A 17,678-nucleotide genomic window follows, 5' to 3' on the forward strand; every position below is an offset into this window, starting at 1 on the left:
GGATGAGAGATTCAGAAAATGAGAGATTTGGGAAGAAATCTCCAGTTTTTTTTAAAGCGGCAATCATTTACACTGCAAAATCAAACTGGTTTTGCAGCGTAAAATGATTGCCACTTTAAAAAAAACTGGAGATTTCTTCCCAAATCTCTCATTTTCTGAATCTCTCATCCTATTAAATCTCACCCAACGTCTAACAAAACATGGTAAATTAGTTTTAAAAGGAATGGGAGTTTTCAATCCCGTACGATATTTACGATCCTCGGAAATCTCTCACTTTCTGAATCTCTCATCCTATTAAATCTCACTCGTTATGTTTCAAATGTTTGTAAACATATTTTGAGAATGATTGTCTCATTAATAAAAGTATTAATATTATTATTATTATTTTTTTTTTTCAACAGGCCTTACAAAGTTCCCTGCAGGAGCATCAGTCAGATATAAATTATCTCAGCAAAACTGCAGAGGAGTTATCTAGCAAAGCACCTGCTGATGTCAAACAAAAATACAGGACAGAAATTGACCACGCCCAAAGCCGTTGGAAGACATTATCAAATCAGCTTGCAGGACAATGCCAAAAATCAGAAGAGCTACTAAATAAACATAAACAATTTCAGGTATGCTTGTGAACAATATTGTGAATGATATCGTTCAGTGTATTTGTACTACTACTATATAATGGGCCGGGAGTTCAGCGGGAATCTTTGACAATATTGCTCATGGAGCGAATCCTCTAGCGCAGGCATGTCCAAAGTCAGGCCCAGGGGCCAATTGCGGCCCGTCCTGTCATTTCAAGTGGCCCACAGCCTCCAGCTGGAATCGGGCAGAGCATCAGATGTGGGAAGCACAGCACGGGACGCTAAAGGTGGAGCCCCGGTGAGCGCGCCTTTACCTTACTGTCTGCTGCAGTGAGGTGGTGCCAGCCGCCACAGTCAGTTGTGTTTGGGTCCTACCCCTTCTGCTGCAATCGTATATCATCCTACTCCACAATCACAGTGACAGCAGTGTTTGGGGAGGGGGGCAGCAAGGGGGAAGCTTGCTCCCGTAACATGCAGAGTGGAGGAGGACAGCAGCGGGAGCCAAAACATCTCCTGTCCTTGCAGTTCCTGCTTTGCCTCTCCTTCCTCTGGCTCACACAAGGGGCTGGGAAACATACAGAGAAGGGAGGGGGCAGAGTGGGGGACATACAATGAAAGGAGGCACTGATGGACATTAAGAGAAGGGGGCCAGGCTGGAGGACAGAGTGAATGGGTGCAGAGTGGGGAACATACAGTGAATGAGGGACATAAAGTAAAGGAGGGGCAGTCTGGGGGACATACAGTGAAGGGGCAGGCTGGTAGACATAGAGTGAATGGGTACCTGCTCTAGCGTGTACCCGGCTTAAGCTACTGAGGGGTGCAGATGTGCTAAGATTCACTGTGGTAAACTCCCTGTTTCCTAGCTGATTCGTGTACTATAATTATTTTTTTATGCATTGGAGAGTATCTAAAATGTGATTTCCTACTAAACTTAACTTTCAGTAGTCTTTTTACAATCTTTATACATACAACAATGACTATTTGACAACATATAGACAATGTAGCACCACACATACAGTACCTGTACAGCGTCTATAAATTGTTGTACAATTTTTATTGTAGAATGACATCAAAACACTAAAGAAATGGATGGCAGAAGTCAATGTTTTCCTCAATGAAGAATGGCCAGCCCTTGGAGATTCAGAAGCACTTGAAAAACAGCTTGAACAGTGTACTGTAAGTCCACAATAACAAGAAGATTACTTTCTACAGGCAATGAATCAATCAACAATTGTAGGTCTAATTGGTCCTATGAAACTGACAGGTTCAAGATAATGCTCACAATGTAATTATGGATTACCAGTCTGCTTTGTCAGGATGACAGGCAATTATCACAAATAAAACCGTTTCTTCTTGGTGATCCCTAGCACTAAGTTACAATATCACAGTCCAACTGACTATCAGATCGGCCAGCTGGCGCAGCATCAGTCGCCCCACCTGCAGTAACCAGCATCTTTTTCAAAGCTGAGCTTGTCTGGCATTAAACTCGCCTGTAAATGGAAAATCCTTTATCTCACCAAACAAAGGGCCTAATTCAGTGGCAGATTCAGTTTTATTAAAATCTCAGAACTGCTGCATGTTGGGGGCTGCCCAGCACAGGGCAATACTGCCCAGCTTGTCAAGTCCCTTCCTGCAATGCAATCGCAATTATAGTGCTTTCGCATCACAGAAATTGTTGCGACCCCAGCGGTAATGGTAGCTGCCTGATATGCCTTTGTATTCTGGAACGTGTCCACCAATTGCTGCACCACCTGCATTCTGTTGTTGCAACCATCATACTGCGATTTCAGCTTGTCTTTGAGCTTCAGGCATGCGCACTATAGAATGTGGGTAATAAAAACACTATAGACATGATCCAGCAAGTCATGCAGTGGTGCGAAACTCGCTATCATCCAATTCCACACTTCTGCATGGTCTGCTGAATCAGGCCCATTGTGTTTTTATTACCCACATTCTATTTATTTTAATAAATAATTAATGCATGTTGTTACTTTGTTGCTGTAACCCCATGATGGTTTTTTATTTGATTTTTTTATGCAGGCATTGGCTGGGGATATCCAAACCATACAACCCAGTGTAAGCAGTGTGAATGATGTTGGACAGAACTTGATTAGTAAAGCAGAACCAAACTATTTGCCCAGGCTTAAAGATGAATTAAAGAATCTTAATGAACAGTGGGACCACATATGTAAGCAGGTATGTACTTTCTCTAGATGGACATGAAGCAAAATAGTCTGAGTATTATATTAATTGAATAGGAAGATAATGCAAAATAGGTTCCTTTCCATGATCTTGGAAAGAGAATGTAATATTAATTGTTGTTTTTGATACTAATCTTTTATTGTTTGTTTTTTTTTGTTTTGTTTTTAAGATTGACTTTTGTTCCTTACTAGTACCAATATAAAAATGTAGTCATATCTATACTAAATTATAACAATCCAGATGTAAACAGAAATAAGATAAAAAGTGAATTATCCTTAGCAACTCATAATATTGATAGTCAGAATACAAAAAAAAAGTTTTACAAATGTGGGAATTTTGATAACAATAATAGCTTTATTAATACTTAACATAATGAAATAGTTATTATAACAATGGGGGGGAGGGGGTCATAAAAGCTCATAGAGAGAGATAAAATTGTGAGAGATAAAGGGGTTATTCTGGTTGATTAGCTCAGATACTAATTCACACCCTTGCGAGTCAACCAGAACCTGACCTGCGAATGGTGGTAAGCCCCCCCTCGCAGCATGTGTCCGCACGCAGGGCCTGCTAATGGATGTTAAATATAAATATCCATTTGTAGCCTGTGGGTGAACACCCACATCATTTCATGGTCGCCGACCATCAATGATGTGGAACTTGCCGCATATCCAGTGACTCTCAGGTCACTTAGATTTGCGTACTTCCTTGGGAGGAAGTGGGCGGGCAGCTGACATCCGGTGAAATTGATGACGTGTATACATAAACCTCTCATATAACGTCCTTGTTGGCCTCAGTAGAGTTTCTTTCACAAGTGTATTTCTTTTTTAGTAACTATATTGTCAGGTTAAGTCTGACTTACTGTAGGTAGTGTACATTTCAGTGATGTGTGGCAAGGTCAGTGCCTGTGGAAGCACTGGGGGAGAGTAATGTTGAGGTATACACTAGGTTATGTGTTTGGGTTAGTGTGATGGGGCACTGGACTGGATAGGAAAGAGGAGCAGTGAGATGCATCAGTGAGATGAGGGGCTGTAGAAGAGTGAGAAACTTGGCTGTGGTGATTGGAGCACTGATCTGGTGTTGTTGCTGTAGCAAACACTTGCCTCCTTAGCATCCCCTAAGCCTCCATACAGCTTTGAGCTGCTCTGTGTTGCTGCTAGGATCTGGTCATGTGTACTGAAGAGATGGCTACCAGGTGTGGTTTGGTGGATAAAGACTGATATGCCCAGCCCTGAGACCCCAACAGCCAGTATTAGTGAGAAAAACTGTGAGGTCTGGAGGGGGAATCCAGCTCTCTAGGTGACATGCTGCTTGACAAAAAGAATAATTAAAATACACAAAGAAGATATTCATAAGTTAAAATGATCTTCTTTGTACTATTTTAATCATTTTTAGTTAACATTCTTGGAGTATGACAGGTCATTATTCCTGCCCTGACTACACATCATTGATATATTTGGTTCTATTATTTCTGTTCTGCATTAATAGACATGCAATTCTTTTGCAATGGTTTTATACTACATTTCGCCCTCATTTTGGTTGACTCACAAAGCTGTGGATTTCACAGCATTACTAGCCAGCCAAATGCCACCTGCAGTCTGCACGAACGTCTGACAAATCCCCCCCCCTTCATGGCAAAAGTCCCTGCACGCATGCAAATGGATGCTTTTCATGGGAACGCCCATCAATACCTTAATCAACTTGCCGCACCTGTTTGCCCAAAGAGGCTGCACATGCACATAAATATTTATGTGCAGTTGCAAAGCAGAGCTTTCCTGTGTGAATGTGCAGGGGAGCGATCCGATCAGAATGAGGGTCCATATGTGTGCTTTACAATAATCATACATTTCATTTTAATTTTAAAATATTTTCTTTTGGCAAGGATTTACTTTAATCTGCAATGTTCTTACATTTTTAAAACAATATTTCAGAATTTCATCTTTAGGAATATGTGAAAAGTAATTGTTTTGATTTGACACAATACTTCATATTTGTGTATCAGTTAAAAAAAAAAAAAAGAAAAAACTCCTACTGCATTTTTTCTTACACCAGATTAGGTGGCAACAAAGTATAATTATTAATTATACAAATACATGCAGCATGCAAATTATACATTCAAATATATCTACAATGTACCATAGTGATATGTGACATCATTTACTTGCCATTATTTGAATTGCAATGTAATGCATAGTTATTTATTTTCACCATATTTCCTTGGCAACAGTTGCATAACCAGTAACTGGATTTATGTAGATTTCAAGAGCAATGATTATTTGCAAAGTGTACTTAATACATTTGCTCATAGCCACCATTGCACAGCTTTAGTACTTGAAAGAGACATCCTTATTTTACTTGGTGCTGGTGGGGCATATACCAAGGGCCCCTTTACACAGGGCCACAAGAGGGCAATCACATAGAACATTGCAGCACACATCTGCTTTTGTCTGCAATACCTGTTTCCGGTAGCATCATGGGTGTGATGTGATGACATCATGACACTGCCGTTACCAGTCCGGAGGAGCCAGCTACTGAAGCATTACAAATCATCAAGAGCAAGTAAAGGGTTAGAAGCAGAAGGGAGACAGAAGGCTTTAGGGGGACAAGAGGATGGCCTGAATTAAGTGAACAAGTGTTTAGAAAAAATAGACATGGTGGGACAAGGTGACTAGGGAACATAAAACATAGCACAAAGAATGGGATGGAAGGCAGAGAACAAAACTAAGGTGCAGGACATAGAGGGGCAGTGCATATTGATATATGTACTGGTTGTGATTAATAGTAGACATCAGCATTCTCAGCACCTAAAGGGAAATATTAAAATAAAAATGTCTACATGGTCACTTACCACCCTTAGAACTTTTGGCAGCTGCACCTAAAGGAGGCGATGTCCGGTGAGCTTTTTTGAATTGATTGCTGCCCACCGAGGACTCTGGAGTCTTCAGGAGCACTTGCAATATCTTCCTCTACCTTTGCACGGCCTGTCTCCTGTCTCATAGTGGCTAATATAAGCCAGCTGAAGTGGGTGGAGCGATGATGCAATGAGCTGCAATTGGTTTGTCGTGGCCATCTTGAATTTTGAAATTGTGCTGTCTGTGAATCAATTTTAAAATGGACATACACTCCTCCCTCTCATGCTGACACCAGGCACTTCAAAACACCCCAATGTAATTTTGCTCACATGACACCCACTGGACATCTATCTACCCTGCACTCAGCCAATCCTCACGCCTTCACTATCCCACCTCAGTGCCTGTGTGTACAGGAGGGGAACACAATTAAATGGAAGCATTCATGAAATATAATTTCTCTCATTTGCCAAATTTTCCACATTCCATATACCGTACACCGTTACAAACTAAAGTGATTAGCCAGTACAAGCTTAGTTGACATGAAAATAAACAATATCCATGTATTATTCAGTGCAAACTAAATTTTCCTTTTTGCTGAAGAATATAAACTCTGAAGACTAATCTATTTATGCGCAAGACAATTCTTACACATAAAAACAAGACATTTTATTAGCCTCAATGGTAGCGTCTCTCTGTATATTACTTTTATCTTCATTATAATCATTTTCTATTGCAACAAGACTTACTGCAATATGTTAGAATATAAATATTCGTACTTAAATAAAATTGGAAAATATTTATCAAAATCAGGTTACAAACTCCAATGCGTACATTTTTAATGAACAACAGACAGTCAATTTTGTGTTTATATAATGCTGCTGAATACTGGGTATGCTCTTTGGGCTTTTTTGTGTATGAGTGTTTACAATATAAATATGTGTGTTGCCTAGCTACTACTAATGGGGCATACACATGGAGAGATTTGCTGAGCGTTCTGAGTGGTGCTAGATTGCTCAGAATTCTCAGCAAGATCATTCAGCACAGAGCGATGTGTCAGCAATGCATACCTCCCAACAGTCCCGTTTTTTGGGACAGTCCTGCCCCCCGCCCGGGGCCGGCAGTGTTCCGCGGCGGAGGGGGGGGGGCATTCGAATGAATAGACGCTGTGCGCATGCGCACAGTGTCTAATCAACCTTACAGAGGACGAAAAGAGGGCATGGCCCGATGGAGACATAATTTGCATATGACACACCCTCATTTGCATAGGCCACGCACCCTTTTTGGCGCGCCACGCGGATATACCACACGAAGGTCCCACTTCCTAAGTTACTAAAGTTGGGAGTTATGGCAATGTGCCACTGAACAATTAGTTAGGGTCAGTGTTCTCCAGCATGCTGCATATTAATCAATAGCTATCGCTATGGACAGTAAACACGGAGCAATTTCGGGGCTTTCTTCTAAGCTATCTGGTCAGATAGCAAAGAAAATGCCCTCAAATTGTCCCGTGTGTAGGCCCCTTAACTTTCAAGTAGTATAGTTCTCGGTAGTTGGCCTGCAATCTGTGAAAGTAAGGTAAACGTTTAGCTAAAGATGTACTTGATATAGCAGCTGCTGTATTGTACTTTCAATTGTCCTTGCCGCTGTCTAGCTCTCAGTTTATGCCTCAATTTAGGCCAGTGCAAAAAAAGCAGCTCTGAAGGATGGCTTGGAGAAAACCGTAAGCCTTCGGAAGGATCTGTCAGAAATGCAGGAATGGATAGCACAAGCTGAGGATGAGTATTCAGAAAGAGATTTTGAGTACAAGACACCAGAGGAGTTACAAAAGGCTTTGGAAGAGCTAAAGGTACCTGATTTTTGTCTTTTGTGCATGGTTCTTTTCCAAAACACTTGTAATAATTACACTGAATATCTTTGCTTTTTTTGGGGGGGGGGGATTCATCAGAGGATTTTTTTCCTCCAGCGCTTACTAAATTAGGACTGTGTTTCAGAATAGTATGCCTCTAAATAATTGGCAGCCAGGGAACAGCTTGATGACAAGAGATAAGGGTGGTAAGATGTGCTACCCAATACAATGTGCAGAATTAATCTTTCTTTTTTCCATTTAATGCTAGACCTTGATTCTTACGCAGGTCATAGACTGAACTGTTGCTGAAGGCAGCTGATTAGCAATTGTGTGCCTCACTGAATGTTTGTCTTTTCCTGACGTTTGTAATTATCAGCAAATAACTAATTCTATTAGTAACAATAACGGCCTGTACAAAGAAACAACTATTTGGGAATTTAGAGTATTCTTTAGAGATCTAAACAAATAATTCCTCAGCAAATAAAAAAGATTACCTTTATGTACTACTAATTGGATTTCCACAGATTTAACTTCACAGCTACAAGACTGAATTGTCAGCACCCACAATGCTGTATTTTTAGAAGGTGATGGAAGCTGACGGCATTTTGTTAAACAGAAAGAATCTACATATCCTGACTACATAATACAGTGTATATGTATATATATATATATATATATATATATATATATATATATATATATATATATATATATACTAATGTCATTGCTTATTAGCATGGACTTTGGTTTAATTGTTGCTATTATTATCATCATATTGCTATGAACATTTGCTATACAAGTAGTGCACATTTAAAATATCCCACATTAAAAATTACTTAATTTTAGATGTTTATATATGGTCGTCTTTGCCGGAGGAAAGGAATCTGTTGCCCAACAATAAGCAATGAGATTCGTTTGACTACAGTATCGAGCAGCTGTTATACTAATTGTTTTGTTTTACCTGTATGTGTGTAGCTAATTTAACAGTGAGCTGGTATACAACAGATAATCAGACTGTTGTCTGGGGGGGGGAAAAATGATATAGTATTACCGTACATAAGGAAAACTCAGCATGATCGTTTTGCCCAAAACCATTACATACTACTGTACATGTCTAATCGCTTCCCTGGTTCTCTATGTAGTGGTGCAGAAATTACACATGGGACATCCATCTCACATTTCTTGCACATACTCATTCCTATATTTTATGTATCTGGATGCTTAATACAGTGTCAATGTGATATTCAAAAAGTGAAAAAAGTGAAACATATATGAAAATTAGCATAATAGATAAGTAATATCAACCTCATGCTGTTACCTATTAATATAGCCCTCATAGTCAGTATAATGTGCTACTGATGACTACCCTCCACAATAAAATGCTAATAAAATTGACTATGTCCAGTGGCGGTTAGCACATGCCGTCTTTAGCACAGCTACCGGTACCTTCCGCTGCTCTTTTCAAAGCCTGCATCTCCAGAGGCTTTAATTACTACTGATGCTGTGCCACCCACCATATTGCAGCACTGTGAAGAAAGGTGGAATATAATAAAACAAAAACAAGTTTGCACATGCGCACAAGCTATGTTTAGTATTGTTGGAGAAGAAGGAAAGCCACAGTGTAATGTATGTGAACTGGCTTCTATGGACTGCATTGGCTGCAACATATAGAAGCACATTAGGGTTGGCAGGAACATCTGTTCATGCACACCCACATTCCCCATCTTCCATGTGGCTTCTAAAGACTTGCATCAGCTGTTGCCCTAAAAGCACATGTAAGAGCTGGCCAAAAGGCTTCCCATGCAAACCCTATCTGCTGATCACAGTCCAACATGTGTTAACAGACAGTGTGGCAGACGTATTAAGCCTTAAAAAGAGATAAGCCCCATGGTGATAAAGTGATAAATGTCCAGCCAATCAGTCCCTAACTGTCATGTTATAGACTGTGTTTTTAAAAAAATGAGTTTTGGGCTGATTGTCTGGGCATTTATCACTCTTTATAACTCTTTACCACCCTTAATTATCAAGTCAGCTATCTTGTGATTGCCTCTGTGTTTGTGCATGTGTGAGATTGAAAGAGATATAGTTTCACTCCCTGCCAACAGATGGCAGTGTTTCGGAGACACACAATCAGACACTAGGGGTGACATTTCATAGGATGAGATTTTAGAATGTTGTGATTCTTAGGGGGGTATTCAATCTGAGGGTCACGGCTGTCGAGCTTGCACGACCTCCCACGGGAATGTCTCAATGAACCAGGATGTTCCCGCAAAAAGCAGGACAGGGCCGACAGGGGAGGGCAGTTGGGAATCCCCCACCTGTCACTAGTGAATAGATGCTGTGCGCATGTGCACAGCATCTATTCTTGCAGCCATAGGGGCTGGAGGAATAGCCAGCAGCTCACGGAGCTTGATGGCTCACTGCGCTAGCCACACTATATAAAATCAACTCCACGCCGACGTGGATAGTAGGGGTATGAAAAGGTCGGAGGACGCGTACCGCTGCCCCTCCCCATTGTATGCCATATACAATGGTATACAATTTTAAATTGTATAAGATGCCATAAGATGGAAATCGTAGGTGCCGTGCTAATACACAAGTACCAAGGTTACACCCCCTTCCCACTAGGCCACCCCCCCCCCCCCCCAATATTTTGGCGCTGCAGGCAAATTTTGGGAGGTACATAGGGGGAGGGGCCCTAAACTGCACACCCTGGACATATGAGGTGCTACCTGCTGAGACTTGTAGTGCAGCAAGCAGGAGGAGGAGTTTGCAGGTGCACACTAAATATATATGCTAGACCTTTTAATATCTTGCTATATTGCATTTGAGGTTATTAGCATAGTAATGGCCATTAGTATGGGCTTGTCCACCGCATCCAGGTTACCTCAATAGGACAAGTCCCTAACACTACTCTGGGACAAGTCCAGGGCACAGGGCCCCCCAGGCCAGCCCAGCAGAACCACCCCATGGCATCACATTAGTGAGAAATTAAAGTGATAGTAAAAGGGATAGGGGAAATTATATGTGATAGGACTTACAGTACCTAGGTAAGAAGTAATAATAAATGTGAAGGGTGCTACATATATATTAAACAAACTAAAGGGGTGATTGATAGTATACGATATGATGCCATGGAGCAGCCCAGCAACAGCAGCCCAAAGAGCCCAGCGCCCCAAACACAGTCCCACAGACTAACACTCAGCATATATGTATAGTAGGACTTACCCTCATAGTGCCAAGCTGAGGTGTGCAGTCTTGAATGTTGGGACTGCAACCTATTTAAAATCAATCTTGGATAGGTGGGTGGGGTGCTAGTTAAGGAGGAAGGCGTCTCTAGTTCCTTCTATGCAGCACTTATGTAGATAGTGAAAGCATTAAAGATTTATTCCTGCACCATAAATTACAATCGCTGGTGTGTTATCTAACATCTGTTTCAACTGGTATTGCCCAGTTTTCTTCAAAGGAATAACCTGAAGAAAACTGGGTATTAACAGTTGAAACAGCTGTCAGATCACGCACCAGCGATTGTAACATGCTGCTGGAATAAACCTTTGTTGCTTTCACTATCTACCTGAGTGCTGGTTCTTCTCTGTCTCCAATGGGAGAGGTGCGTGATTTGCATATTTATGGACCTTGCACCATCTTTGTTTCTATATTGTGCTGTGATGTATATGTTATATGTATAGAATATCTATATACAGTAGCATGCCTTTATTATTGACCATCATTATTGACCAAACATTTATAATAGGCAAGTGATAAAGTACAAAGATACAATATATCATCAATAATGGCCAGTAAGATTTTCAAATGCGATTGGTAATACTTATCATGATAGCAAAAAAAAAATCAGTATTTTTATGACATACAAAGCATACAAATATCACATTCATTCCAGGTACCATACGGTTGCAGCATGTTATTTTCCAGTTGTGAGCAAGATATATTGATTGAAATATAATTCAATATTTTCAGAAATGTCAGAGGAACAAGGGTCAATTTCAGCACATGCATTTGTAGGCCGCTGTCATAGGCCTGTCCAGAAGCCAAGTACTGTTGCAATGGCGCCTATAACTGCTCTGCTGACATTATCCTTTCACAATGATATTGCTGTTCCTGGCTTATTAAAAATGACTTCCTGACTCCTATGTTTGTACACAAAAATATAAATATATGTGTGTGTGTGTGTGTGTGTGTGTGTGTGTGTATGTATGTATGTATGTGTGTATGTATGTATGTATGTATGTATGTATATATACACTGTATGTGTGTGTGATTGTAGGGGCCATGCTGCAGCTCTCCTTAATGAGGGCATCCTTAATGACCCACAGGAGCCTGCATGCCAGGCAATATTCAGTATACACACTAAGCAATACAGGTATTTTAAAAAATATCACTTAGAAGGTAGAAAATTACCAATATTTTTTTAAATATAATTTAGTGTGTTTGGGGCATTGGGCTTCACCACAGCTACATCAAAAAATGATACAGTATAAACATGAAGATGTGACAAAATGTACTCCCCTGTACTATTCCTCCTTCCAAGATCGGTTTTGAATATATTATGGAAACAATCGTCAAACCCTGTTATATAATATCAATCAATTGTGTAACCCTGTTATATAATAAAGTTATCAGTCTTTTTCTTTCAAATATATTTCTTATCACCTGTATTTCTAATTAACCACACACACACACACACACACGGAAAACCAAGATTGTCTGTGCATGTCAAAAATGTAGGGACACGGCTTCACAGGGAAGGGACGTGGCCACATAATAGTATCAATTCACATTACACCCCACCATAGTGCCACTTGTACACATTGCACCAGGTAGAGCCCCTTAGGCATTTTGGGCCTTATTCTAGTTCATTCTTTCTGACAAAATTCTTCTTAGATGGACAAAACCATGTGCACTGCAGGGGGGGGGGGGCAGATGTTACTTGTGCAGAGAGAATTAGATTTGGGTGGGGTTTTACTTCAAAGTGAGATCTATATTGCAGTGTAAAAATAAAGCAGTCAGTATTTTCCCTGCACAGAAACAAAATAACTCACCCAAATCTAATTCTCTCTGCACATTTTACATCTGCCCCCTACATTGCACATGGTTTTGTCCATCTAAGAAGGATTTTGTCAGAAAGAGTGAACTAGAATAAGGCCCTTTTTGCTTGGTAGAGCCCCTTAGACGCACTGTGCTATGTAAAGAAGACTCACGGGGATCCTCTCACCTTGAACTGGTGACTTCACAAAGGGCAGCTGTTTTTGGAAGAACTGTCCTGTGCGATACTAATCCAGTAAGATAATGTCCAGTAAGATGTTCATATGCGATTGGTAATACTTATCATGATAGCAAAAAATAAATAAATCTGTATTTTTATGACACATAAAGCATACAAATAAAACATTCATATCACAATACATGTGCTATTAGTTTTGTTGCGATGCTTGGCGTGATGTACTTTGCAATGATAAAACATCCCTCCCTCAATCCCATATTTATTGCAGTATCCCAAGCGACACAGAAAAAGATTGTAGTATCAAAATGTAAAAATTAAACAAGCATTTGGATTACAGATGTTCTGGATCCCCCAGGTTGTCGGTCGCCACATAAGAAGTCCCTACTTCACTGCTGGTTGGGTCCTTAAGTAGAGCTGCCAGAAATCCAAACTGTAGCTCAAAATAAATGATCAAAAGTACTTATTATGATTATTGTATTAAATAATGATACTGTTAATGAGCTATGGTGACTTTTTACTAGCAATGCAAGATATGTCTGATTATATTGTAAACTCAATGTGCTTTGTTTTCAGAGTCAGTTTTATTTGCTACACGTATAGAAATAAGTGCTTATTGTTTCAGAGAGCAAGAGAAGAAGCTGCACAGAAACAGGACAAGGTGACGCTTCTGACAGACTCTGTGCGTAACTTTATTGCAACGGCGCCACCTGCTGCCCATGAACCATTAAAAAAAGAGCTGGGTGTTCTAGTTACCAATTATGAACGGCTTTGCAACAGATTAAATGGAAAGTGTGAAACACTAGAGGTTAGTTGTATTGTGCTAGCGTTTATGTAAGTGTCATTTGCATCTGGAGCTGAAATTGCAATTTTAATACCAACTTTGCATCAGTCATGCATAAGGGATGTCAGATCATTTATTTCCCTATTGTTGAAGCTTACCTTTCTGCTGCACACAGAGAAGGCAGATACAAAATGATGTGGGCTGAGTGGTATTCATGATAATGGAGCCTGCCAATTAACTAGGAACCACTGACATCCCAGAATCATGACAGCTGCATATTACACATCAGCATTCCTGCACTCATTTTGTCTGCGGTGTACAGTACTCACCTTTTACACAGCCTGATTGCTATACACACAAATCATGATAATACAGCAGAAATTCTAATAGTATGTTTATACAGTCATTTATAAATCCCGCCTTCAATTATAGTTTTCTCAGAGAAAGGCCCTTATGCTGGTCCGTTCGCACGGGGGCCGATGTATTTTTAATGCGCATTTCTGTGCCATGTACATACGCAGGGTGCTTGCACCCATGGCAAACAGACGCACCCAGGAAAGCGGGCTGGGGGCAGAGAGAGAGACGTGGGGTGGCAGGTAGACCATTAGCATATGGGAATGCACAGCTTTTCATAGGCGTTCCCATGAGAATGCTGGGCGTTCTCATGCTAATGAGGCTATGATGCGGGTGTGGGGGGCTGGCAGCTGACATCACCGGATGTCAGCTTCCCGCCCATTTCCTTCCCAGTAACTTGTAAGTAACTTGAGAGTCACTTTTATATGCATGCACTTTCCACATCTTTCGATGGTCAGCGACCATCGAAAGATGTGGGAGGTTCCCCCTACCCTGTGAATGGGTGTTAAAGTGTAACATCCATTTGCAAGCCCCTACAAGCGAGTCGCCTTTGTGAATGGGTATTTCACAGAATGTTTCCTTTTGGATATTTTAACAAATATTTGTTACTATACAAATATCTTGATTTGCTGAATTTTAGTCAGTGAGCTGCACTGCATCCATATGTCTTCTTGTGACAGTGGCCATGAACACTGTTATCACACTCTTTCCTTGCCCTGTCCTTTGTGGAACAGATTTGTCTGAAATCAGATCTGCATACGCCATACGCTCACCTCTGTGTTCCCACAATACATCCAACAACCCCATGACATGCTCACATTCTCAGAACACTTAGCATAGGTGGTCTCACTTGCTGCCCAGTTACCCATTCAGCCAGTAGAGATGTGGATGAGACGGGATACGGTCATTAGGTCGACTCTATAAAGGTCGACATACATTGGGTTGACCACTGAAGGTCTACAGGGCTTAGGTCGACACCTGAAATAGGTCGACATGGCTAATGTTGACAGGTTCGGAATGTCAACACAAGCATTATGTCGACAATGGGAAGGCCTGCAGTCAAAAAGGTCGACATGGGTTCTTCACTTTTTTTTTCCAATTTGTGACGGAAGTATGGGGAGTGCAGCGAGGGATGTGTGGGGCCGTGGTACACTTAGACAGTGTTCATGTAGACTATATCAACATTCGGGACAAAAAAAATGTGAAAAACTCATGTCAACATTTTGACTGTCAATCTTCCCATTGCCGACCTAATGCTTGTGTCGACCTTAGCCATGTCGACTTATTTCAAGTGTCAACCTAAGCCCTGTCAACCTTCAGTGATCGACCTAATGTATGTCAACCTTCATACAGTCGACAATATGGCTAATACCCACTGCGACACATCGCCAATTGTAATTACCCAAATTTGCATGGCTAGTGGCTACTGAATGCGCAAAGGCAAGAAAACCCGTAAGATCCATCTGCAAGTTGGTTTCTTGTGCAACTCTGAATCAGTGGGGGCACATGAGTATAGAATTGTTGGGATAATGCCGACACTGTTGTCCCCATTATAACTTTAAACATGATTGCAAAGTATCATGTTTAAACTTATAATGGTGACATTGGGACAGATGCATTAAGCCTTCTTAAGTGATGAACTGGAAGGTGATAACGCTTCAGCATATTCGCTCATAACTTTCATTTTTCAAACACAGCTGATTGGCTAGTACGTTATCACCTTTCACTTTATCACAGCTTTATCTCCACTTTATCACTTCACCAGGACTATTACATCTGCCCCATTGTTACAATGCTTTAAATAATGGTACAGCAGAATTAAAGCACTGCTAATGGCACTGCATCTTGTACCCCTCATGGTCCGATCTCCTTCAGAAGTAGCACAATTTTGTTGACTCGTGGGCATGTGAACAATTTGATTACCCCCATTAATAAGCAGTTTTCTGTTACATACTGCAATTCCTTGTTAAGTATTATACAGTAAACAAATTTCCATTAGGCAAACATTTTCACATTGTGGGCCTGATTCTGGTTCACTCGCAAAAGCAAATTTTCTCTCTAATGGACAAAACCATGTGCACTGCAGGTGGGGCTGATGTAAATGTGCAGAGAGAGTTAGATTTGGGTGGGGTTGGTACTTCAAACTGATATCTATATTGCAGTGTAAAAATAAAGCAGCCAGTATTTACAATGCACAGAAACAAAATAACACCCAAATCAAACTCTCTCTGCACATCTATCTATGTTACATCTGCCCCCACTCCAGTGAACATGGTTTTTTCCATTAGAGAGAGAATTTGCTTTTGCGAGTGAACCAGAATCAGGCACTTTATTTGCAGTTGTATGTATTTTATATATTTTCTGCCAAAAACATAGTTGTTCAATTTTAATTTCAATAATGTGGTCATTTTCAATTATGTAATTATCATCTTTACATATTTGTACAAAAGTGCAGCATTTGTTTTATATTACCACAGCTTCAGTTTAATCATGTGTTACATTGCAGGAGGTATGGAAATGCTGGCAAGAGTTATTATTATACCTAGAATCTGAAAACCAATGGATGGATGAAGTTGAAGAAAAGTTAAAAACAACAGAGCGTGCTAAGGGGTCACCAGAAGATATCTCACAGGCTTTAAAGGTAGGTTTTCTGTTGAATTTGAGCGAAACATAAAAGATAAATGTGTTCTAAAATAAAGTTTCCTAACGAAAGGCTTTATGATGGGTATTGCAACAATTGCTGATATTTGACATACAGGCCCTTATTCAGATCTGATCGTAGTACAATTTTTGGGGGGAAAATGGGCAAAACCATGTGCACTGCAGGTGGGGCAGATCTAACATGTGCAGAGAGTTAAATTAGGCTTGGGTGTGTTGAAACTGAAATCTAAATTGCAGTGTAAAAAATAATGCAGCCAGTATTTACCCTGCACAGAAACAAAATAACTCACACAAATCTAACTCTCTCTGCACATGTTACACCTGCCCCACCTGCAGTGCACATGGTTTTGCCCATTTTCCAAACAAATTTGTACTGCGATCAGATCTGAATAAAGGCCACAGGGTGGTATTGAAATGTTTTTCACCAGCATTTCAGCTCGCTGTTCCGGGCGGTGGTGTGCTGAATTGCGCGAATACGTGGCTAAACCTGACCATAATGAGCGTGATATGTGCAAACAATAGATCAACTGAATATCGCCCTACAGTATGATCTCTTGTCATTTTAGACAGGAGATAAGGTGTGTTATAACAATTAAATACCACCCAAATGACTGCCTTCAAAGTTCATGTTGAACATGCTAAAGCAAAATGTTATTGATTTCAATACAGTCATAACTACACATTTGTCATAGTTACACATGTTGCTAAGGGAGGCGATTTATTTAAAATCTCTTTCAGTTTTCAACAGATGATTTGAGACAGCTGTCCAATTTGAATACATTATCAGTAATTATCTATGAAAATGTTAACACCCAGCATAATTATTTTAAATAGGATTTATTTTTCTCTCTGTTTCACAGAACTTTTCATAAAGATGAGTCAATTTATTTACATAAATGGAAGTTGCAAATTGCATGGCACACCTTGGCACAACTAAAATAAACAGTAGAAGAATTATTTTGGCTAGACTGATGTGTTCTGTGTGCATTTTATGAAAGTTTTCTATCAAGAATGTATTGCTTACAGTTTTTCAAGAATTACAGTATGCCTGTAACTATTTTCCTATTTTTAATGGTAGTTGGAGTAGAAAATCTGAATGTAATTCATGTCATTGTACTACTATTACTACTACTACCACTACTACTACTACTACTACTACTAATAGAGGTTG

At 40.2% G+C, this 17,678-nt stretch overlaps 1 protein-coding gene across 13 annotated transcripts in view; it reads left to right on the plus strand.

The window, feature by feature from the left end:
* The window catches only part of DMD (dystrophin), a 1,973,025-nt gene that overhangs the window by 784,549 nt on the left and 1,170,798 nt on the right, over positions 1-17,678 (plus strand). For all 13 annotated transcript variants that reach the window (XR_014470468.1, XM_083174338.1, XM_083174337.1 and 10 more), the window contains 6 exons: positions 402-614; positions 1,638-1,751; positions 2,616-2,771; positions 7,299-7,469; positions 13,334-13,516; positions 16,353-16,487. Coding sequence is in view for 12 of the 13 variants with exons in the window: in XM_083174338.1 (XP_083030464.1) it covers positions 402-614; positions 1,638-1,751; positions 2,616-2,771; positions 7,299-7,469; positions 13,334-13,516; positions 16,353-16,487 (972 nt within the window). In the remaining variant the exon portion in view is untranslated. The remainder of the gene's footprint in view (positions 1-401; positions 615-1,637; positions 1,752-2,615; positions 2,772-7,298; positions 7,470-13,333; positions 13,517-16,352; positions 16,488-17,678) is intronic.

Source organism: Crinia signifera, chromosome 2 (assembly GCF_055691185.1).
Source record: "Crinia signifera chromosome 2, ASM5569118v1, whole genome shotgun sequence".
In the NCBI taxonomy this organism is placed as follows: domain Eukaryota; kingdom Metazoa; phylum Chordata; class Amphibia; order Anura; family Myobatrachidae; genus Crinia; species Crinia signifera.